Source organism: Triturus cristatus, chromosome 11 (assembly GCF_964204655.1).
Source record: "Triturus cristatus chromosome 11, aTriCri1.1, whole genome shotgun sequence".
Taxonomy (NCBI): Eukaryota; Metazoa; Chordata; class Amphibia; order Caudata; family Salamandridae; genus Triturus; species Triturus cristatus.
This window is the reverse complement of record NC_140594.1, coordinates 209,932,488-209,955,983: the sequence shown is the minus strand read 5'-3', so window position 1 is coordinate 209,955,983 and position 23,496 is coordinate 209,932,488. Positions and strand designations below refer to the sequence as shown.

The 23,496-nt window shown below is 43.3% G+C and overlaps 1 protein-coding gene across 9 annotated transcripts in view; it reads right to left on the bottom strand.

Annotated features, from left to right (window-relative positions):
- ACACB (acetyl-CoA carboxylase beta) overlaps window positions 1–23,496 on the bottom strand; it is a 2,187,049-nt gene that overhangs the window by 1,375,113 nt on the left and 788,440 nt on the right. For all 9 annotated transcript variants that reach the window (XM_085633342.1, XM_085633341.1, XM_085633344.1 and 6 more), the window contains 2 exons: window positions 8,017–8,167; window positions 4,319–4,453 (listed from right to left, as the gene is read on the bottom strand). In XM_085633342.1, the coding sequence (XP_085489468.1) occupies window positions 4,319–4,453; window positions 8,017–8,167 (286 nt within the window). The remainder of the gene's footprint in view (window positions 1–4,318; window positions 4,454–8,016; window positions 8,168–23,496) is intronic.

Sequence of the window (23,496 nt, the reverse complement as noted above, 5' to 3'; positions counted from 1 at the left end):
GAAAGTGGGAGGTGCCCACGCATGTTTTGTAAAATATGGAGGAGATGGTTTGAATATTATGGATAGGCTGTCTGGTTTTAGGTTTAAACCTATAATAACTGATAAACCCCCACCGAACAGAAAATAGCCATCACCAGTGTAAACACAAACACTGAACAAACACCTTCACAAACACAAACTAAGTGCCATTCAAAGAAAAGAAAGAGGAGTGACAGATTCATTTTTATTTCTTCCTGAAGGGGCCAATACAATGAAACTTTGTTATACAAGGCAACAGCGAGAAAGACTGGGCTAACATTATTCTGCTTAGGTTTTGTTGTTTAGGAAGGTCACTAAAATATTGCTTCTTCTTCCATCTGCTTTTTTCAGTTTTGTGGTCTTTGGTCTAAAGATGCAGTGTTTAGAAGCATGTTTTAGGTCTTATTTAGTTATTTTATAAACTGTAGAGGATCAGGAAATATCAAAATCATATTTAATATTTTGGCTACATTTGATTTCACCGATAGGTAAAATGGCTGGTTTCATAAGAATCTTTCCCAATACATACCATCACATTTACCCACAGACTAGGTGACATCATTTGATACATCACTCCCCTTTTCTAGTGAGTCATAATTGTAGATGAATTGCCAAACACTCCAGGCTTTAAACATTCAATGCAAGGTGTAGTGACCGGTATATATGAAAAGAGTGTTGTCACCAAGCATCTGAGATAGTGGTGAAAACATGACACCAGTCATTTGGTAAACATGGAACGCAGTGTCATTTGGAATGCTGCTGCAAAAATGTTTCTACCAAGTTCAAAAAAGATTGGAGTGATATTGCTTGTATTTGCAGTAATTCAGCTACGTATATGAAAAAGTTGTATGATGGTCTGTCAAAATCGATGCCTGAGCGGAAGTGCTTCCCTGTATGAGATCCTTTTCACTTGCTAGATCGTATGCTGAAAGCATCTTTACAATCTTCAGAGTTAATGAAGAATGCTATTGACTTTGTAGTCCATTCTGGTGCACTGTTTCGGTATGCTCAGGAACTAAAATGCAAATATTTCTAATTTTGTGATGTGTGGCGTCAAAGGAAGGGTCATCCTAACTGTCATTTAGCCAGTGGTTCTCAGTCCTAGAGGCTATTTTTGCTCAGTAATGATGCTATAGGCAAGAAATGTGATGATCGTTGGTCACATATTGATAGTGATGTGAAAAAAGTAGTCTACTGCATGCTAACGGGAATACATAGCTGATGTAGTAGACATAATCAAAATACTAGAGTTTGAAAACACCCTTGTCTACCAAGTGTTCAGCGGAATTGGTGTAGATCTGAAACATCTCCTTGAGAGTAGGCTGGGCAACACATTTAGTGACTTTGGCACTGCAACATGCTGCATGCTAGAATTCTTGCCACTTGGTAAGAAAAGAAATGTGGAGGAGCAATTCAGGAAATTTTATTAACAGCTTATGGGAAATGGCTTGCGATGATGCATAGAAATGTCCCTTCCCCAACCATGGCATTTGAAGTTAATAAAGCCTCACTGAGGTACTCTGCACAAGTTCTAGATCCCTTTGGAATTTTCTCCAGACTTTGAAAAGTATTGCTTCTTTTTTTACTACTTCAATAACTGAGGGCATATGCGCTCAATTCAATGCATATGTTGCAGAACATGTCCTAGAGAATCACAATTATCAGGTGCACCAGTACTGGCATGGAAATATTGTCATTGGCCAGAGTTAGCAAATTGTGTACTGGCTGTTTTGGCATTGCCATGTCTCAAGTGCCAATGTTGAGAGGACCTTTTCACAGATAAACGTTTACATAGGAAGGAAAGAGCGAGCGTGCATGACCACAGACTCACTAAAGAAGTATTGAATGGTGTACTACCATAAGCTTGATCTGTAAAAATGTATTTGGATTTCATATACCCTGTTCACACGCACTATCAGTGCAGAAAGAAAGCAATAATTAAAAGCAAAACATTCCATTAACACCAGAAAAACACTGTTTCTATTGTTTTTAATGGCACGAAAATGTATAACCACTGTTTTTTTAAGGTATTGAAAACACTGGAAAAAACCCCACCAGAATTTAGCAAAAATAGAAACTGAAAACAGGAAAGCCTAATTATGGACTTGCTGAAGATGTTGATATTGCCTCAGGGCCTTCCTCATAATTATATTGTGAGATCTAAGATGATCCCTTTTGTTGTGATGATTATGATGGTGTTGATGTAATGAGAGTACCTACCAGTCCCCCTTTGCTATTTTTAATAAAATTAAAAACATTTTAAAAAAACATTGTTGACATGCCCAGTGGCCTAGAACAGTACTTATTTAGTAGACAATACACATCAGTGAAACACACCCATCCTTCAAGTGGATGCACCAGTACGCTCACTCCTCATACAGGCCGCCATATTTCAGAATTTCAAAGAAGAGAGGTAGCTACCAGTGAACCTCTGAATGGGGAGGAGGGTGGTCCGTACATGAATCTATAAAAGCTACTGACATTGGAGAAAGAAAGTATAACTTTGTAATTAATGGTCAGTAGCTTACAGTGCTGTAGAGAGACATGCTCTGCATGTTCCTGCCTTCTAGGGTTGGGCACAGATGTTTGGAAGTTGTATTTGATTCAAGAAGTCCACAATGCACCTGAAACAAGACTCCACCTCAGATTGTGTCACCCCTCCATCCACTAAATAGGTGAGTGCAGTAAGTGAAGTTAGCGAAGCTGAAAGATATGGTGTACAGGTAGGTCAATTGTTCAAGTAAAAACATTATTTGGTGCATTGACTGGCTTACAAGGAGGCAGAAGGGCACATGAGAATCAACAGCACTACAATCTACAAACTGTAACATTTTTGGTTTCTAACATTTGCTGCTGTACAATCACACCCTCTGCATAGACTACAAAGCAGTGGACTCCCAGTAAGCGGTGGCTAGTGAGGCAAATGTGTCCCCATCCCAAAAAGGACAGTAACCTGTGGCCTATCCTCGATCTCAGACCTTTCAACTGCTACATCCTCTTGGAATCTTCCGAATGACACCCGTACACTTTTGAAACAGTTATCACAGTAGTGACAATTGTCAGCAACAAGAAATCACTTTATTAAATAAAGAGATTTGGGTAGAGAATAGAACCACACAATAAGGCAAGCCACATATATATGCCACCACTCTTGTGTTGCGTATGATTACTACATGGTTTCAATCTCCTGGACTCAATATCAAAGTTTCAAAAAAATCATTTTACAAATCATTTTTCCAAGTATGGTAGGTTAATTGGTTTACCTAAAGCAAGACTACAGCTTCCAGAATATCTTAAGAGTTGAAATGCGGAGTCCTGGAGAAAGGGAGTCATCTGCTAGCCCTACGATTGGGTACTGCACATTGGGAGTGCAGGGGGGTGCAAAGGGGAGATACAAAAAAGTCCTTAAATGCAATCAGTTTTAACAGTGTCTTCTTTACTTTACTCCACTGCAGATATAGTAAAATTTTGATTCAACTATGATGAAATAGTAAATTCTGCAAATTCCATGTGCTTTTCATCAAACAACGTTTCACAAGCTGGGTTAAGCAAGCCATATTTATCAGGGCAAAAGTGAAACTCTGTGTTCCAGAGTAAAAAGTGATGTTGGCTTAATAGACAGGGCTCTCACAGGTGCAAGTCATGACACTGAACCACTTGGCTGCCAACAAATAACCATGTTCTAGTATTAGTAATGCTATGCTACCCGAAGCACTGCTACAAAACTTTGCGCCTGCGTATCATCTTTTCGTATCAATAGGTTTTACCTTGTGATCAAACTTATTTCACTAATGATCATGTTTAAACTTGTAATCACTATTCAGTTTGTCTGCTAGACTAGAAGGTGGATTAACTCAATTCTTCACCTTCAGCATACTGTTTATTATTGCTACAAAATGTTAGTGCACAAGAAGCAAGAGGAAAAGTAAATCTCTATCGAGCAAATGTCATAAATGTGTGCGCTGCAAACACCCAAATGTCACAGAACTGCGTTGAAAATGTGGCAATCCTGCCCTCATATGAAGGATCCAACATTCATTTTCATTTTATCTGTGGGTCTCTGACCAACACCCATCAACACCTCACATCCCTGACCAGAACATTCAAACCTATGGATAGTTTAATACATAAGACCCTCATGTCTGACGGGCAGTAACGTAGATCTATAATGCTAAAGGTGAGAACCCATAATTGACACTCTTCTACCCGAGCTGCCCAAACCATCACATTGGGTGGATCCTAACCAAAATACTTATTCAAATTATCATATCAATTTAGCTGCTTCAAAATCAACACTTACAGGATGAAGTTTAGAGGGATCATCCAATTCTAGAGTGGCTACAATGCAGCCAGACTCTAGCACTGCCCCTGGCCTCTTCACGTAATGAATGGTGCCTGATTCTTGCACAGTCAAACTCATGACCATCTTCATAACCTGCAGAGAAAGAAGACAAAATCAGTATACACATTATTCAACCCCAAATAAAAGTGACAGTGAGACTGAAATCAGCTAACCGTTCTCGTCACTTTGAAGAAACATTTCTTTATTGAGGACTTGACACTGGAACTTATAACTGGCTAGGTGCACTATTAAATTATTCAGTATGCTACTGATGTACTGTATCAGTACTTCAAACACCAAGCTGCATTAAATAGTATACTGCTAAACCAAAAACAAAACTGAAAGCTCCAATTAACTACAGTATTTTATGAAACTTCACAGAATATACTACAATGTAAAGAAACTAAAATACATTGAAAAGAGCATTGGAATGTATTACTTTTAAATTTGTTTTATGTCTGGAACAATTTTATTTGCCAGTCACATTTGTATTCAAAACCTCATCTAAGTCAGAGACTTTACATGCTACGACTGTTGACCCGATTTGGTAATCTATCAACACATTCTAAAAGAGATAGTGGCATGAGAGAGTGATCTTTCAAAATGTCACCCCAGAACGTCAGCACTCCAAACATGCCTTACCAAGTGACAGGGAATCGAATAAACATGAAAGGAGTAGGAAATGCTATAATATGTTGCCCTCACAATGGTTTGGTACAGACATATAGTTTGCAGCAGTAAATGGTATGTCCATTTACTCTATTTGGGTATTTTTAAAGGGATTTTATGGAGGTATGTACCCCAACCGAAGGAGATCTTGGTTTGTACTACGAATATAAGAACGGAGACTCACAATTATCAGGAATGGGAGTCGCAGCTTTTAGGGGGAGTAGATTCCACCAGAAAGTTGACGAAACAAAGATTTGTTTGTACTTGGAAAGTTGAGAAGCATCCATCTCTGCCTGTACTCGAATCAGAATAAACACATGAGCCTACACATGCAGCAACAAAAATGCACTTACAGGCTTAGTAATAATGTAATTAAACCTCAGTTGTTTACATTAAACAATGGCACAGTTCCAAACTTTTCTTTATGACCCTTCATACTGACATCTTGGGTTTCCATGCTCCTCAATTCATATTAAGATGCATGCAAAGACAATTCATCATTTATACAGATGAGATTACAACATTATCACTAGTGTGGCTGGAGGCCGGAGGCTGTAAAACCGGCTTGACTCTCTATGGCCTGAGGCTGAGAGAGGCATTTCACTAATTTTTTCACCATACTGCTTCCATGCACAACACAGGTCTAGGAATCCTTTAAGGGCTAGGATGAGAAAATAATAGGAACTGGATCAAAGACAGATGTAAAAAAAAAAAAAGGGAAAAACTGATAGAACATGCAAAATTGTATACCCAGACTATCTTAAATGCCTATAACACCTATTGCCTGTTCACGAAACTGTGCTGAAAATGCACAATTGTTCAAAGTTTTCTGAGCAAAGGGTGAACCCCCACCACTCCTTATGAATCTTGCTTGGCACAACATAAGAGAGCAGTATTTAAACAGTGCCCAACAAACCTTATGGGTTTTTAGACAAACGATGACCATTATGCTCTAAAATGACCCATTTAGCATTTTCCACACAATTATCTTTTGGGGCGTACATATCACTCCTGACCCTGAATATATCACTGCACTTTGAAGTGGGTATTTACACCCTCCACTCTGCAGAGTTCGCAGCCACCATTATTTGTGAAAGCCACTTGGGTCCAATCATTTTGGAAATTCATCAACCACTGCTCTTCAGGGCACCACCTCCAACCCTCCCTAGTACCAAAGCCTGCATATATTACTTAGAAGGCCACAATCAGAACCCTAACTAGAAAGTAAAAATCTGAGGTTTTTTTATAACGTGCACGATGGTAGTTATTCACCAATTAGCAATCTGCTGTTGGCTAACCTCAGAGATTAGAGAAGAAAAACGTTTTCTCTCTGAAGTCGATATCTGTAAAAAAAAGAAAAAAAATGCAGCGCAAACAAAAAAGCTTAATGCAACATTACATCAGCTCCATGCTGCACTTCACAAAGTATAGCGTTGATATACTTGTATTACCCAACACCAAAGTTCCCTGTACAAAATGTATGCAGTGTTTCTGAATACAGACCTGCATCGGCGCATTTTGTAAATCGCTATGGGTCTATTTTCTTTAACTTTATGATAAATTGCTGAAATGCCATTTCACTCTGTCCATCAGACAAAAGTGCTTACATGAGAGTTTTTATTTGTTCTAAAGACCACAGAGGTTCTCACTGTCCATTAAAATAGTTTGTTTCTTCACGTGCTGCGCTTACCGTTACCTTGGATCTCAGTGATAGAGGGTCTGGGGTAAGAAACATGATTACAGGTTTGGGAATCATAACATAAGAGGATCGGTATTTCCAACGCCGATTGTCTCATATTTTAACTTGGTATTTCACACGACGATTTCAGCTGTGGGCTGACTTTTCACAATATAACATAAAATAGCAGACGTGAAAAAGTGCAACCTATACCAACTTATAAAAAATAGTGATAAAAGGTAACAGTTGGCTTACAACGTAGACACAGGTCTGTTACTTGGCCATCTTCATTTGCCAATCATAATATAGCTATTCCTTTACATTCTTTTAGGACCTAAGTAAGTATAGTGATACTCAAAGTGCAGCCCCTTAGTCAAGAGCAGCACTGGGCTAATGCTTTTATAAGTCAGCACTAACAAAAATATGTTAGATAAAACGGCAAGCATTTATTTAAAGGTTAATTGAATTTAAAGAAAGGGAAGGGACTAGGGTGTGCTAAACCATTTAACTAAAGAACACCTTCATTTATAAAGACATCTTGCAGTAAAAGTATGATAAAGTCTGTTAATAACTCATTAACACGCAGAACCGTTTCACCGTAGTAAGTCACATTATCAGTGTACTGAGAAGTATTTTTTTTTAAGTGATAGTTTTCAAACATGAATTGAGGAACATTCATTCTTTCCGGATAACAATGGCAATAGTGTATGAAGAGGCAAGTCAGTTGTCATGTGTACTTTTTGGGGGCCGGAGTTTTGGTTATACATGAACAACCTATAGTTTATTAAACCAAACACACAGGGAAAGGTTTTGTGCTGCACACATCCTGAAGTCCTGTATATCGAAGTCCACGTATGCGATTGTGAAGAAAAGGGAGGGAAAGTGAAATAAAATAATTACCTGGGATCACACAGTTTGGTTAAGCGGTGAAGCTGGGATTCATCCCATGTTTTTATTTTTATATTGCACAATTCAGATATTAGATATATACGCCTAGCTTCCCTTACACCCACCTTACCACAAACCCCTCCCCAAACCCCGACCGCCACGTTGCTGGTATCAATGCGGCCCTCGGTCACACCACCGACGAAACTTGTGGCCCCTGGGAAAATGTTTGTGATTACCCATGTAAAATTTAGGTTTTAGAAGAGTACTCTAATTCAACGTTTGAGGCATACAAATAATATTGGATAATGCTTAAAATAAAAGCAAAAAATAAATTACCCTAGAAAGAATGCCTTCAGTTTAAAATTGTGTTCCGACTTCATATAAAGGATGGAAGCAAATTAGAAATTATTATATTTAGTACCTCTATTTCAGCAAAGCATTGTCCAGCATAAACATGGGATCCGTCTTCAACAGTGTACTGCAACAACTTGCCAGCAGAGGGCGATCTTAGCTTGGTTGGATCTTTCTCTTTTTCAAAAACGCACGTTTTGTTGCCAATCGTAATGCGGTACCTTAAAACAAAAAAAAAAAAGAGATGCAGATCAAATATTTTTTCGCATCTGTGGATGCTGCCTGCAGCACTGTTAGAGAGGATATTATAAATATGAAATAAACCTTCAGATTACTTCCGGATCGGCAACTCCACTTCTAAAGTTTAACATGCCTCGACTGGTCTAACATTCATGGACTTACACTGTGGACACAATCCTGGAGCCGCAAGTAGAAAGGTGTATGCGGTTTATATGAAGAGAATTGACTAGATGGCATGGCCCGCAGTCAATGACGGCGTCTCGGAGAGAGTGCTGTCTGCTGGTTGCCGTTTTTTTTTATCAGGAACTCCTAGTGGGGGTGGAGGGCTAGAGATGAATTTATATAAAAGACGCCAATGCCGGAGAGCCAACTTCACTGGCACCTTATCATACGCCGACGTTAGATCGTTTATACATTGACCTGATCATTAAATACAGCGCCAAGAAGTAAGGTACCGCACCTGCAAGGCTGATGGAGGGCTGACTGATGCTCGGATACCATGAGAGGCTTCGCGGGGGGCTACTCCATAAACTAAGCACCAGGGTCTAACTTCATATCAGAAACCGGTGCCCTGCAGCACCTGCCTGCACCACAGATGTCAGAGTCCCATGTATACCACCTCTAGGTACATTTTCATGGCACTCAGGGCTTTAAGTGGAATGAAAAAACTAGGGGCAGGGGTCTCTCAAAGGGGCGTGGCCAGTGTAATTAAGGGTGTGGCTTAAAAACGGGTAAGCTAAAAATATGTGCCTAGCATAGTGTGGCACCTGACTGGTAATATGCTACTTCTATCATTGCATCCAGATATCTAGTACAACAAATAACATTACACCTACAACAAGCCAAGACCATTGGCTTTGCCAGTGGTTGTTAGTTGTGTAAGATAAACATGTAACAACTATAGCTCGTAGTATAAAATATTGAAAATGTTTCTGTTTTTAAATGAATGGACACAACGTACTAAAACGAGCCTCTGTGAAGGTACTTCAAAGTCAGTGAAGGCTCGTACTGCTGCAGAGTTACGATTTCTTGTTTCACCCTGAAGGTCAAGACAAAAATGGAAAGCTCGATAGAGACCTGTTTCGGCACCTGCTTTTTAGCACACCGGCAGGACCTGGCACACTTAAAGCCTTGATGGCAATCATGGAGGTCAATGGGTCCTTTGCAACAATCTTTCTAGCTTCATCCTACTCGTTATCACAGCAAAACAAGCATTAGCATAGCCAATAGGTCTCGCCTTTGGGACCTTATAAGTGTTTGGTTATCCAGCACAATATCCTTTGTGCAACAACATCAACTGTTGCATGGCTAGACACTTATAAGGTCCCAAAGGTGAGACCAATTGGCTATGCCAATGCTTGTTTCTAAAGGGCCCAGTGATGTGGAATTTTTGGCAAACAACTGTGCTGCAAGGCTGGATGTGTCCCCAACCTTGTGGGCTCCTGTGAAAAAGTGCCATCTTTCTTGCATGGTATGCCCCCACTTTTTGCTGAATTGCTGAATGTACTTTGACTGAGTGTGCTCTGGACTCCTGCCAATCAGGTGCCCAAGGCCTATGTTCCTTCCCTAACAACCTAAAACCCAAATTGGTAAACCCTGGCCACATGTCAGCCCCTGGTAAAAGGTACCCTAGGTACCCAGGGCCTTGTGACCTGGGAAGGCCTCTAAGGGCTGCAGCACTCATTGTGCCACCCTTAGAGGCCCTGTACCCTAACACACACACTGCCCTTGCAGGCTGAGTGTCTGGGTACAAGACAAAACAAAGAGTCGACATGGCACACATCCCTGTGTGCCATGCCCACCACCTACACTGCCCTGGCATACATCAGCCACCCCTCTAGCTGGGTGCCCTATGCCAGTGGTGTGGGCACAGGAGCATGAGCCCTGTGCCCCTATAGTACCCAGGTCCATTCCTGGGCACTGTAAGTGCAGTGCTGCCATTTAAGAGTACATGGTGCTGAGAGCTCGTCAATCACAAACTCCACAGCCCCATAATAGCAACACTGAAGACTGAGAAGTTTGGCATCAAACTTCTCAGCACATTAAACCCGCACTGCCAGTGTGGGATTTAATGTACCAAGCACCCCGAGGGCATCTTAGAGATGCCCCCTGAAACCTAACCTACAATCCACGTCTTTTCTAGGAGGCTGCCTAGGCTGCCACACAGCAGACATGTTGCTGGACCCCGGGGTAGGAGAGCCCCTGCTCTCCTGGGCCTGCAACAATGCACATCCTGGGCGTGGTGCTAGATCTCCTCTCCCAGGATGGGCAGGGGGAAGCTTCAAAGGCATGCCACCTCTGTGAGCTTCCCCAGGCCACTGGCAGCCCCCACTCTCGCGGGAAGCCTGGCCGGAAACCCCAAATAAGGACAGGGGATGTGCCAGCCGGCCAACCCCACCCCTCAGGTGGGGGAGGCGAGGTGAAGCACATCTCCGGGCTCTCGCCATCTTGAAGATGGGAAGCCCTGCCCAATCAGGACTAGGCTACTGCCTCCCTCCCACAGGAGAGAGGCAGGATAGGGGGTGAACCCACCCCAGGACAGGGACCCATTGGTGCCTGCCCTTCACCTACCTGTAACGCCCCTACATCTAGTATTTAGCGCCACCCTGAACCTTCCTTCCCCTGATTCCAGATTCCGAAATACAAAGAAGAGCAAGAAGAAAGAAGACCTGCCCTGCAGCTGCTAAGAAGAGGAAGACACCAACTGCTTTGGCCCCAGCCCTACCGGCCTGCCGACCCCCGGACCTGCTCCTGCTCCAACCTGGCAACTCTTGTGGCCAGCAACCTCACAAACCGCGAAGGACCTGGCTACCTTTTGGCTCTAAGCACCTGGGACTCCCATGAGTAGAGGCTCTACTCAAAATCAGCATCTAATCCCTGGCATCAGTCCGGAACCGCGAACCCTACACACTCTGCACCTGCCAAGCCTGGCCTGTGCCAGAGTGAACGGCCCCCTGTGCCCAACTCCTGGGTACCTACCTATCCTCCAACTACCCAACTTACCTCTCGAAGTGGTGGTGGCACCTGAGAATCTTCGTCACCGAGCTTGCAGTCGTTTTCTAAACCGGAGCTTTCCCATTGAAATCAATTGAGCCCCTGCACCCAGCCGCCCGAGTGGCCCTGGCAGTGTAACCTTTGCACCTATCTACTTCCCCGTTTGCCCTGAGTAAGTGACCAGGAGCCCAGCTCCCACAGCCGCGTGGCCTGCTAGTCAGCAGCCACCAACCAAGGCCCCCCTGCCTCGCATAGGATAACATTGGGCCTAACGCACTCTGCACCCGGCTGCCCCTGTGCCGCTGAGGGTGTAACAACTGTATCTACCTGACCCTCGGAGATCCCGGAGTCTGTGCCCAGAACCTTAACTTTGACAGTCGAGAACTTACCTGAAAGCCGATAACTCAATTTTCTCCATAGGGTAACATTGACTGTTTTTTCTTGAAATTTCTTCTAAGTGTGGACTTTTCAAAACTTAAAATATTCACCAAAAATCAGCCGACTAACGAAAACGAAAATACTCACCTGCTATTAGGTGAGCTCCCAGTGCTGGATCTTGGTGCCCAGCACTGACCCTGAAAAATATTCACAACCGTACTTACCAGTAACCCAATTTTCTTCCATAGGAAACCATTGACTGTTTTTCTGTGAAATTTCTTCTAAGTGTCGATTTCTGCAAACTTTAAATATTCTTTAAAAATCGTATAAATTGTGAAAACGTAATTACTTTCCTGTTTTGGATAAAGGTCCCAGTACTGAGTCTAGGCACCCAGTACTGGAGTCCAAAAGTAACGAGAACATACTATTCCTGCAACTTGAATTTTTTTTTCATAGGGAATCATTGACTGTTTTCTATGAAATATTTTCTAAGTGTCAACTTTTAAAATAGCAAAATATTGTCTAAAAATCATAACAGTAACTAAGCCGACTTTTATCACTTGTTTCTAAGTAATGACCCAGGACTGAATCTAGGATCCAGTCCTGGAATCCTAAAAGTAATCTATTGCAAATAACTTGAAACTTCCATTGAACTCAATGCATTATTGTGTTTAAAATTGTGTTGCCTATTGCAACCACTTGTAACTTTCTACAAAAGCCAATTGCATATTGCAAAAGTATTTATATAAAGCATCTCATTCTGAGAAAGTATATTTTAATAACTATTGTTGGTTCTAAAATAAAACAAGCATATCTTTTTTATATATAAACCATTGGCCTAGAGTTCAGTTATTGAGTGTGTGAGACCATTTGCTGACTGAGTGTGTGCCACAAATGCTTTACACTGTCCTCTGATACTGCCTTACTGCTCGACCAAGCTACCACTTTAGAGAGTAAGGTTATATCTAATTTTAGCCTCTGCCAAACCTCTGGGGACTGTGGACTCTGTACACCCTGTACCTATTTGGGAACAGTATATACAGAGACACTTTCTCACAGCTCCTGGAGAAGCGGAATAGACAGCCTTAATGCAGCACCAGGCTCAAAGTCACGGTCCACTGCACTTCAATATGGCTGTCTTTTACTACCAAAACGGGGAACAAGAGGGCAATTTACTTTTCGTGTATTAATGCCCATGGACCCCTCAAATGCAACTGCCAGTGCAGTAGCGAGACACAACATGGTTGGATTGGACGTGTCTGTACAGTCACTCTAAAAAAAAAAAAAAAAAAGAACATTTGCAATGCAACAAGTCTCGCATTGTAGAACTTTTGACCTATTGGCATTGTAAATGACAATGCCTTTTATTAATGCAGGATTTTTAAACACATAAATAAAAGGCATTGTCGTTTACAGTGCCAATAGCTCAAAATCTCGCAATTGCGAGACTTATTACGTTGCAAATGCTTGTTCTTGTCAGAAAACGATTAATCTTCACAGCCATTTGAAAGTTAAGTTACGGAACAGGCTCGTTTCGCACTGGAATGAATAACTATAACTTTTACTAACATTTAAGACTGCAGTTAGACCCTCAGACGCGAGTCACTATTAACTATAAACCACTCTGCGACAGTTACGCATAAAACGATTATACAATGAACCATAACGGGTTTAAACTAAACAAAAAGCAGTTGGAAAGAGATGAAAACGCTACATTCTTTGCAAAGAGTCTAATCCCAAGCGTAGGTTTAGCAAATCAGTTTAGTAGTTGGTGAAGTAGTCAAATTAACAGGGTAACTACTCGTAAGATATAACTGCTCCAATCAAGGCTAAATGACAAAATATTTTCAATAAAACATTATTTTTTACACAGTAGTAGAAACCCACACAATACATACTTAACACAGCTATAGTAGGGCCGCAGTGATCGATTCAACAATGCCTTTATGTTTCAACAATTCTTCACTGTTGGGCTTTCATGGGGTTGCGCCCCCTTTGCATAACATGTTAGTACAGTCCCGCGTGACGCAGATGAAATATTTATGCTGAGCGTACCGTACGGCTTGGCGCTTTGTGGTGTTCGATGTCAGGAGGGGGAGGGTGTGATCTAAGGGGGCGGATGTCATGTCTCGGTGATTAATGATCCTTAGAGTGCGGAAAGGGAGGGGGAAGATGCACCCACAGTATTTTTTCACCCCCTTGGACTAGGAATGCAAGCACAATTGTGCATCTCCACGCACGGTCACAGAGTTCCTGGTAGTAGAGGAATTTCATACACTCTCTTGACACAAATAAAAAAGTCAGTTAAGTAACAGAGATCAAACAGTCAGACGCTCTTGTTTGGAAAGAATAGCTCGGGCACAGTCATCTACAAAAGATATTTGTTGCGGTCTAGGGAGGAAGTTCCAGGAGCAGACACTAGCCAATAGTATCATTTTTACCACCAAACACTTTGGTAACTAAACCGTACTTACTGTTCTTGTGTTTTCCGAGCTTGCTTCATTACAGCTACTAAAAGCTTTAATTTAGACATTGTACAACACCGCTTGTTTTCGGATGCTTGTATAATTACAGCTTCTAAAAGCTTTCATTTAGACATTGTACTTTACCGATTTCAAAACACAGGCCCCCAAATACCGAATGGCTAATTAGACCATGAGCATGCTGTGGAGCGAGTCATATTTACTAGTAAATAAACAAACAAGCAATGCCACGTGAAGAGCTGACGAGGGGGGCGCGAAAGTGAAAGAAAAATGAAGAGCTGACGAGGAGGGAGTGGGAGGGGGTAGGGGAGGGGAATCACGCGCGCACTATAAGGCTTAATGAGCCATTACAGCAAGCCAGATGGCAGCTGTGCACATCGCGCGCGCTTGTGCGCGTAATAGCAAGCTGGTGGCCGGCATAGGTAGCACTTTTAAAACCAGCTACTAAATTTCTCGCCAGAGCAGCGCATGTGCTGGCTCTAGCGAGACCTAAAAAGAGCGGCACTGTCAATGTTTACACTACTCCCCATCACATCTAAAACCACGAAAGAACACCTTTGGTGATATCTTAACAGCAGATTCCTCACCTCTCCTCTCTCAGGTGCACAACTGAATTTGAAAAAAATCGCAACAGCTCGCAGGTGGTCTCATGAGGGGTTATCAGACTCTGCGTCAGCTCCACACCAACTCTGGACACACCGACACGCAGCCACATTTAAGGTGCCGCTCCTGCGCCCAGGCGTGAGCTTCTTTTACCGATTTCCGGGTCGCTGTGGCGCGGCTGACAAGTTCAACAGTGTGAAAAACCTAATTTGGGAGCTTGTTAACCTGAAAATTCTACTCCCCAGAATGGTGCTCTTACAATATTTTGCCGGATCCAGTCTGGCACCTGTGAGGATTCCAAAGGTGAGGAACATACGGTTACAAGGAGTACCACAAGAAAAAGCATTACTAAAGTTAAGTAACTTGTTCTTCTGATGGATACGTCTAACTGCAAATTCCTCATCTTTTGAACAGATACCAAAGCAATACCGTGCACAAGGTGGTGGGTCTGAGGAGCAAGTGGACAAATCATGCAAACAGCCTTCCCTGTGGAACTGCAAATCAAGGCAGAAATACCTGGTCAATGTATCAATGGGTAGATGGACACCTATGTGGCAGCTTCTCAGATACAGGAACAACCCTGGCCAAGGCATCTGCAGCAGCCTTTGCTCGGAAGGAATGGTCAGCGTCATAGAAGGGTGACGGCCCTCCAAAGTCACATCTGAAGCGTGGACTGCAAATCGAAAATGCTCCGCTGTTACCGCTCAATTTCCAAACACAGGTGTAAGCAATGGATGTTTAGGTGCAGGGCCCTGTCGTACAGCTGAGACGAATGCCCTTGCCAAAGAGGAAACCAAAGTGGAGTGCAAAGACTAAGATGCAACAGGTCAGAATACCAGACTCTTTAGGCCCAGTTTGGCGCTATCAGGATGAGTTGCACTTGGTCCATCTCGACCTTGTTCAGGACCCATTGCAACAGCAGCTGAAACAAGTACAGAAGTCTGAGAGCCCACAGACAGCAGAACGTGTCTCAAAAAGACTCTTGCAGAGGAAACTCCAGGATGCAAAAGGCCTGAAAATACATGTTCTCGGTGTGGTGAAAAGATCTACTATGGACGTGGCCCATTCAGAGAATAGGCCTTCCACAACCTCTGGGTAGACTCCACTCGTCGTTGGGAAGATGAAGCTAGCTGAGTAAGTCGAATCAAGTGATTCACCATCAAAGAAGAGACGAGCTACTAGCATGTACAGTGCGTTTCTAGGCAGAGCTCAAGACATTACATGACCCTTCTGCTGAAGTACCACAAAGCAGTCATATTCTCTGTCAGGACCTGGACACACCTGCCCCGATGAAAGGCAGAAAGGCCTTGAGGGGAAGGTTATTTTTCTTCGCAGGTCTAGAAGACTGATATGGTCCCAATTTTCCATCGAGGACCAGATGTTTCTCATCCCCACATCATCCAGGTAACTTCCTGTCCAGAGACAACACATCTGTTACCAAATGAAAGCTCCTGCAGGGTCAGAGAGAATAATGTGTTACACAAGAGGTTTGTGTCAGTCTGCCATCACCACGTCCAAAATTTAAATGTGATTCAATAGGCCCTCCCAATGTTGGGCCGACTGCAGGCAAAGGCTCCACTGCAGAGCTGCATTTGACAGCGAGCAAAAGGCACTAGCAGGATGCATGAGGCCAGGAGACCAAAAAGCCTCAGAATCATCCAAGCTGGAAAAAGGGCTTGTTTACAAAACCTTGGGACAGCCCAAATGTCCCAACTCGACACAGAAAGAAAATGCTCTCAGAGCCACCGTGTCCAAGATGGCCCCTATGAAGTAAATTTCACTGTATGAGCTGAAGGTCGGACTTGAATATATTGATCGAAAATAACCTGGTGGACAGCAATGAGACCACCGCCTGTAGGCGATCAAAGACTAGCTGTGGTAATGGAGACTCCAGGAGTCAGTCATCAAGGTGGAGGAACAAATGTACCTCAACCTGTGAAGGTGGGATGTGACCACCAACTGTACCCTTATGAACACCCGGGGGGCCTAGGTAAGGCCGAACACCAGGACAGTGAATCCATAATGCCCCACTAGACCCTGCACCTTAGGTACCACATGTACAACTGCTGGACTGGTACATGAAAATACGCTTCCTGAAAATCAACAGACACCATCCAGTCTCCAGGGTACAAACCTGATGGGACCTGGACCAACATCAGAATTTTTAACCTATCATTCCTCAGAAAGGTATTGAGCAGCCTAAGATCCAAGCTAAATCTCAAAATACCATCTTTATTGGGAATCAAAAAGTAACAGGAGTAACAGGCCGAACTCCTCTCTGCCTTCTGTACACCTCGATCAGACCCTTGGCAAGTAAAGATTAAACTTCGTCCAAAAAGACAGAGGAGTATCTGCTGAACCCAGAGACTAAAGTCATCCTTGGTGGGGGCATTTCCCTAGCACACTGTTAGTCTGGATTCTGGAAGTTAACTACAGAAATGTTGACGTGGCTCACCAGATCCATGAAGGGTGTAGAAAAAGAAGAACCGACATCATCGTGCAGAGGTGGCACCTATATGTGTCTCCATATTGTAATGTCCGAACGCAGTGTGAAGCAGATGCGGCCAGCTGTCAGCAATTTTTGCAGATGTAGTCTGGCACCTGGGAGGATTCAAAAGGTTAAGAATCTGTGTTTAGACGTATCCATCTGAACAGTTCTCGCTAACTTGCATTTGTGACTAAGAATTATTGGGGTCCAGTGGTCTGATGTCATTACTCATTTCAAGTATATTGATTTGCTGCTGACAGTGTCCTTTGAACTTCTAGAAACGCTGGAGGACTGGAGTCTTTAAGAACACTGCATCTATAATCTGGCATGGCCTCTTATGTACATGTGTTTTTTCCCTGTGCTGAGAGGGAACTGAATTGCTTGAAAGATGAAAGCATTATGGAAAGTTCAGTTGTCTTGTGTATAGTTTTCATACACTTTTTTTTCAACTAAGGAGATACTGGCCTATCTGTCTTGCAAAGAACATCATTTGTATTTTCTTGCATATAGGACTGTCTTCCTCAAACCTGTCTCTGAGAAGTTGGTGGGGCTAGGCAGGGCTTTAAGTGGGCCGGGTCTCACCGGGTCTGAGCACCGGCAGTTTTTTTAAGGGGGCCTGGAAACGGGTCTCTATCGGGCTCTCTTTTGTGTACTGGCACAGGCGGCCCGTTTTTTTACCCGGATTTGCAGTGACAGCAGCACTTCGATGTGCGCATGGTGCAGAGGCGCAACTAGAGCCAAATTTCGGGGGGGGGGGGGGGGGGGCCGAATCTTTAAACAGTAGGCAGAGTGGCGCTGATTTTGGGGGTGGGGGGGCTCAATCTAGGCAGAGTGGAGCTGCAGGGGCTCTTAGAAGGGGTGAAACAACAGCGAGGCCTCATTAACATGCAAATGGTCTTTTTAAAGACCTGTGAAGTGCTCGGGCGCGGCTTTGTGCCTGCCGGGAAGCGGTCTCATCCCGGGCTGCCACACACGAGGGGGGGAGGGGGGGGGGGGGGGGGCTGAAGCCCTTTGAGTTCAATGGGTGTTGCGCGCCTGGCGTGGTGAGCCTTGTAGAGAAAGGGAAATCCTTTAAAGAGAGTCTTTTTCTCTATGGATTTCCCTTCTGTTTTTGAAACTCAGGAGCAGCAACATTGTCGTGGTGTCACTTTTTCAATATTATATACAAGCTATAGTTGCTGCTTATTTATCTTATGCAACTAACAACCACTGACAAAGCCAATAGTCCTGACACGTAGGTATGATGTGACTTGTATCATATATCTGGACGCAATGACAGAAACAGCAAAATACAAGTCGGGCAGCACACTATGCTAAACACAGATTTTTAGCTTACGTGTTTTTAAGCCACGCCCTTAATTACATTGACCACGCCCCTTTGGGAGACCCCTTAGTTTTTTCCTCCCACTTAAAGCCCTGGGGCTAGGAAACAGTGAATGGCATATCTACTTACTGGTGTCTTTGCTCTTCGCCGGGGGCCTCGCTGTCCCAGCAAGCAACAGCCCAGGAGAGGAGGGGCTTCCGCCATTCTCCCTGTGCGCTTTAAAGCGCTCCCCTTCTGCCAGGGCGCGAGTGATTCAGGTGTCCGAGTTTCGCCAGGGGCTGCCTCGCTGTCCCAACAAGCATCACCCCAGGATAGGAGGGGTTCCAAACATCCTCCCCTTGCTGCACGCTTTAAAGCGCTTGCCATCTTCCGCAGCGCGGGTGATTGAGGGGTCTGATCTTCGCCGGGGGACTCGCTGTCCCAGCAAGCATCAGCCCTGGAGGGAGAGGCCCCCCGACATCGTCCTCTCGCGATTTAAAGCGCTTGCCATGTACCGCGGCGCAGGTGGTTCAGGTGTCTTTGATCTTCGCCGGGGGACTCGCTGTCCCAGCAAGCATCAGCCCAGGAGAGGAGGTGCTTCCGACATCCTCGCCGCCTCTTTAAAGCGCTTGCCCTCTCCTGCAGCGCGGGACACACCCAGAGACCCCTTGGCTCTGAAGTTGGCCACCAACGTTTCCATCAATTGAGCTCACCGGATATTTAGATATTGCAGGTACTGTAGCTACATCTTTCGCCTTATATTTCTGTAGCCCCCACCTCTGCTGGACCCTCTTGTATAAACACAAGAGTAGACTCGCTATACGTGTCCTGTGATTGGCTTAGCCTCGTTGACCGTGTAACTGGCATCGGGCCACTGAGACTAGAGGGGAGACGGCTGGGCAGGGGCACATACTGGCAGTGGCATCTCGATCTCTTGTTCTTCTTGCCGGACCACGTTACTGTTATCCCCGCCCCCTCGTCACGGCGAGGCTTGGTAATCTTTGGTTAAGGGCCTCCTCAGAAATGGGTTAAAGGAAGACAAAAGGGAGCCGTAATGGGGTTACTAAAATGGCTAAACGGGCTGTATCTAGTGCAGAAGAGAATTGAGTGGCCAATGACGTTGACACTCTAATTGAAGAGGTGGAGAGTTTACTCAGTGGTCATAAAAACTGCTCGATACAGGATGGAGAGTGACGGATATTTAAAAAAACACAAAATAACTTCCTAGAAAGACCTTATCTAGGGCAGGCATAACTATGGTTCCTGTTCCCAAAGATGATAATGATGCAGAGGGCACAGACATAGCAGGCGGTGAGTCTGGGACTCGTAACCTTTCAGCACCACTGCATAGCGTACCTGATTTTGGTCCAAGTGATATTTCTGTGGGCCCAGTTGTGGCATCTGCTATTGTACGCGCAAATCGGTTTAACCCCTTGGTACATTTGAGCACTATGACTGAGAAGGTTGATATTTGTACTTATGCCGGGGGGCGAAGAGTGTGGCTGACGGTGGTCTATTGAATACTAGTAAGTGCTCCTGTCAGAGCAAACTAACTCAGCTGAAATTAATTGTTAAACAACTACTCACTGAAGTTTCGCTCCTAAGAGGTACTGTGTCAAGACTTACTGACAAAATTAATATGAGCTACCCACTTGGAACTAGCAGAGGGAATGTAGAAAACACTAGCTTCCAGGCCAATAAAAGGGGACGGACTGCTCTGGGTTCTGGATCCATCAGTTCACATGCTGAACTACAGTCTAGCTTTGTGGCGGCCTCCAAGGTCCTTAAAGCATGCCGGGATTCTATACCACGTCACACGAGCAAGGAGTACTCACGGGTAGGCGGGGTGGGGGGAGAGGGGAGGTTGCATCGAGAGCAACACCATATGCCCCTTTACATATTGCCACCTGGGATCACGGTAACACCTCTGGTAGGGGCCCGACCTAGGGGAGGGCTGGGGTGGCACTGATGGAGCAAGGATTCAAGAAAAAAAAACTTGTTTGGAGAAATCCCTCATTAACTTCTATTAACAATTAAAATCTGTAGAAAGAGACACAAAATAATATACACCAGACATTGACAAGCGGGAGAAAGCTTTATGCACGTTTAATTAACACGGAATTAATGCAACGCAACTAAAACGCGCTTTAACTTGGAAATTGCTTTGCGCATGTGCAAACCTGAATTACGTAGAAGTGACTTGACTAACCCGCATTGAGAGGGAAAAACTCTCACGCATACACAAGAAGGACTGAAATGTGGTTGTGAGGTACCACATGCCCGGCATATGCTTGTGTGAGCTAAAAGGAAAGCTGCTATTATTAATGTTTTTGCTCAAGAGAATAATAACATAAGTTAGAGTAGAAGTGGGTGGTAAACAGTGAGAACTATATATATTTAAGAAATTTAACATCTGTTATGATTCCTTTATTGATAGTGCACATTTGGGCCTGCTATTGTGCATGAACAGAGGAAAATGGCGCTGGATGAAATGGGACCTGCGCATGCCCAGTGAATTCACAATGTGACCTAATGACCGCGGAGCTGAAAGACTACCCAGATTCAAGGAAAAAAGTTGTGTGAAAGAAGATGTGTAGTATTCCTCGTCTGTGGAACTGTATTACAATTTTTATTAAATTGGCAACAATAGATGTATGGGAAATAAGTGAAATATAAATTTTGAATGAGCTACAGGGGAAAGATTTGCAAGACAAAGGAGGATTAATAAAAATGAATGTCAGCATGGTGTGACGATGACTCCCCTACCCCCGTCCAATTATATTCCGTATTTCATCAATATTTGCAACCTTTGAGGGTGGGACATGTAAAAATAAAGACTATAACTAGAGTGACTTAAGTTAGCAAGGGAGAGACATCGATGCTGAGAGAAAGAGAGAGAGAGACGAGAGCAGCAAGAAGAAAAGAAAAGAGAGAAGACTGGGAAGATTCAGATCTAAATGACAGCCTGAATTGGATTAGAAGATTTCGGAAGAACATTGAGGAGGGAGAGAGTGTAAGAGAGGGATGCGACCCGGTGCGTCAGGTTTATAGGGAAAGTCTAGTAAGTATCTGTTCTGTCCTGATCCTGTCCTATAATCTTTGTCTCTTGATCCTAATTCAGGGGACCCCCACCAGTCCTTTGGTCAGAGGGGTGGTTTTCAGTATTTCTTTAGGTAATTATCATCTGTCTCAATTTTGCATATTTCTTTGCAAAAGTATTTTATCTATATGCCTTTTGTCTCTACATCTATCCACTCTTTTGCATTTTGATTTATTGAATGAAATCTGTTATTGAATGTTCTTGCTAAATTAATTTTCTCCCACAATAAGAATGATGATGCTTGCACTGTGAATCTGTAAATGAGCGTTCAATTTATGACTGAATTCTTAGATAAAGCGTATGAATCTTACCCAGAGTCTGTGGTTATTTCACTGAGATCTGTGGATTAGTTAAATAGTTGTTAATATCCCTATCAACTAACGCAACTAATGGTCCATCGATCAGAGGAAAGAGTGTTGATTCATGAAGATTAGTTAGGCATGGAGTTTTTTTTTTTAAATTAAATGTTCTCTCAGAAAACCAACTAATCAGAACTTAAGTGAAATAAAAAACTTGAACCCCAGCGGATTGGCCAGGGATTTTGAATGAAACTTTCGGATAAATGAATATGGGCCCATTGACATTTTTGGTTTAGTGAATTTTCCAACCTTGGCCTTCCGCTGGATCAGTTTTTCTGGTAGCAGAATTATGGTTATTATTGATTAGTTTGGTGATTATTAGTTACTGATTATTGATTATTAACTATATGTTTAACACTAAGAGTTAGTGTCGCGTTCTATGTTGTCTGGAATTACAGGTACAGAGATACCTGGGAATCCCAGGAATGGAATTTAGAGGAGTGTGGTAAGGAAATCACACTGCAGAAGGTTACTCATCTGTTGTCATAATACTGAGAAGCTACGGAGGGCTGGCAGTGTTATATTCGGACTATATCGTATAAGACTAGAGTGTGTATGACAGCAAAGGGCCCACCTGTGAAACTTTGGCCTTACTCAAGAGAGGAGTAACCCGTCCTCCCTGAGCTTAAGTGAAGGGTAAACAGTGGTTTTACTCGTAGTGACAGGAAGTATTTTCTTTTTTAAACAAATGAAGAAAACTATCTATGGTTTAGCGGAGCAGACAGAGTAGCTCTGTTTTTACATTACTACTAACGGAAATTTTAAAAGAAAAATTAGAAAACACACTGTCGTATTACCTTGTAAAGGGTGGGTCAGTAGCAGGAGTCATACTGACATCACAAAGAGCCGTGCTTGTATTGGTTGAAACGGTGGGCGTGGAACAAGTGCAGATTGTAAAGGGAGGGTCAGTAGTAGGAGTAATACTGACGTCACAAGTAGCCGCGCTGACATTGGTCAGACAAGTGGGTGTGTTGTAAGCTCTGATTAGCCAGTAGACAAGAACCGCATTGCTATTGGTTACGGAAAAGGATACATAGTGAGACCTAATTGGATTGTTAGTGTGAGTTGCGCTGGTATAGGACGAGTGTTAGCAAATAGGATACATGAGAATACGGAAGAATTTTCTGGATTTTGCTTATTGAATTTAGTTAGTAAAAGGAATCGGAAGAATGAAGTTGATTAATAAAATCAAAAATTTCTTTAAGAAGGACAAGCATGTAGTAACTAGAGAGGCAATTCTTATGGCACCTCCTAATACTCCTACTTCTTTTAGGATGATGGAACGAGGATACCATACTTGCGTCTGGTTGAAAAATAGGGTGGAATATACGAAAGGTGACTGTGTTCTAGCTTTTCCAGAGCATGGTACTTTCAATGTAAGGATTCTTCAGAATTTAAGAAATAGGATGAATTCATAAGAACCAAATCCTAAGTTAACACAGTATGAAGCTTTGGAGGAATGGGAAGTTGAGGCATTTGAACGAGAGAAATAGAGAGGAGGTAGAAGAATTAATAGAAGATTTTTACCTATGTACCGATTTGATACTCAAGGGGATCGGATGAAAAGATGGAGAAGAGCTGTAGTAACGGAGGGCTTGTATC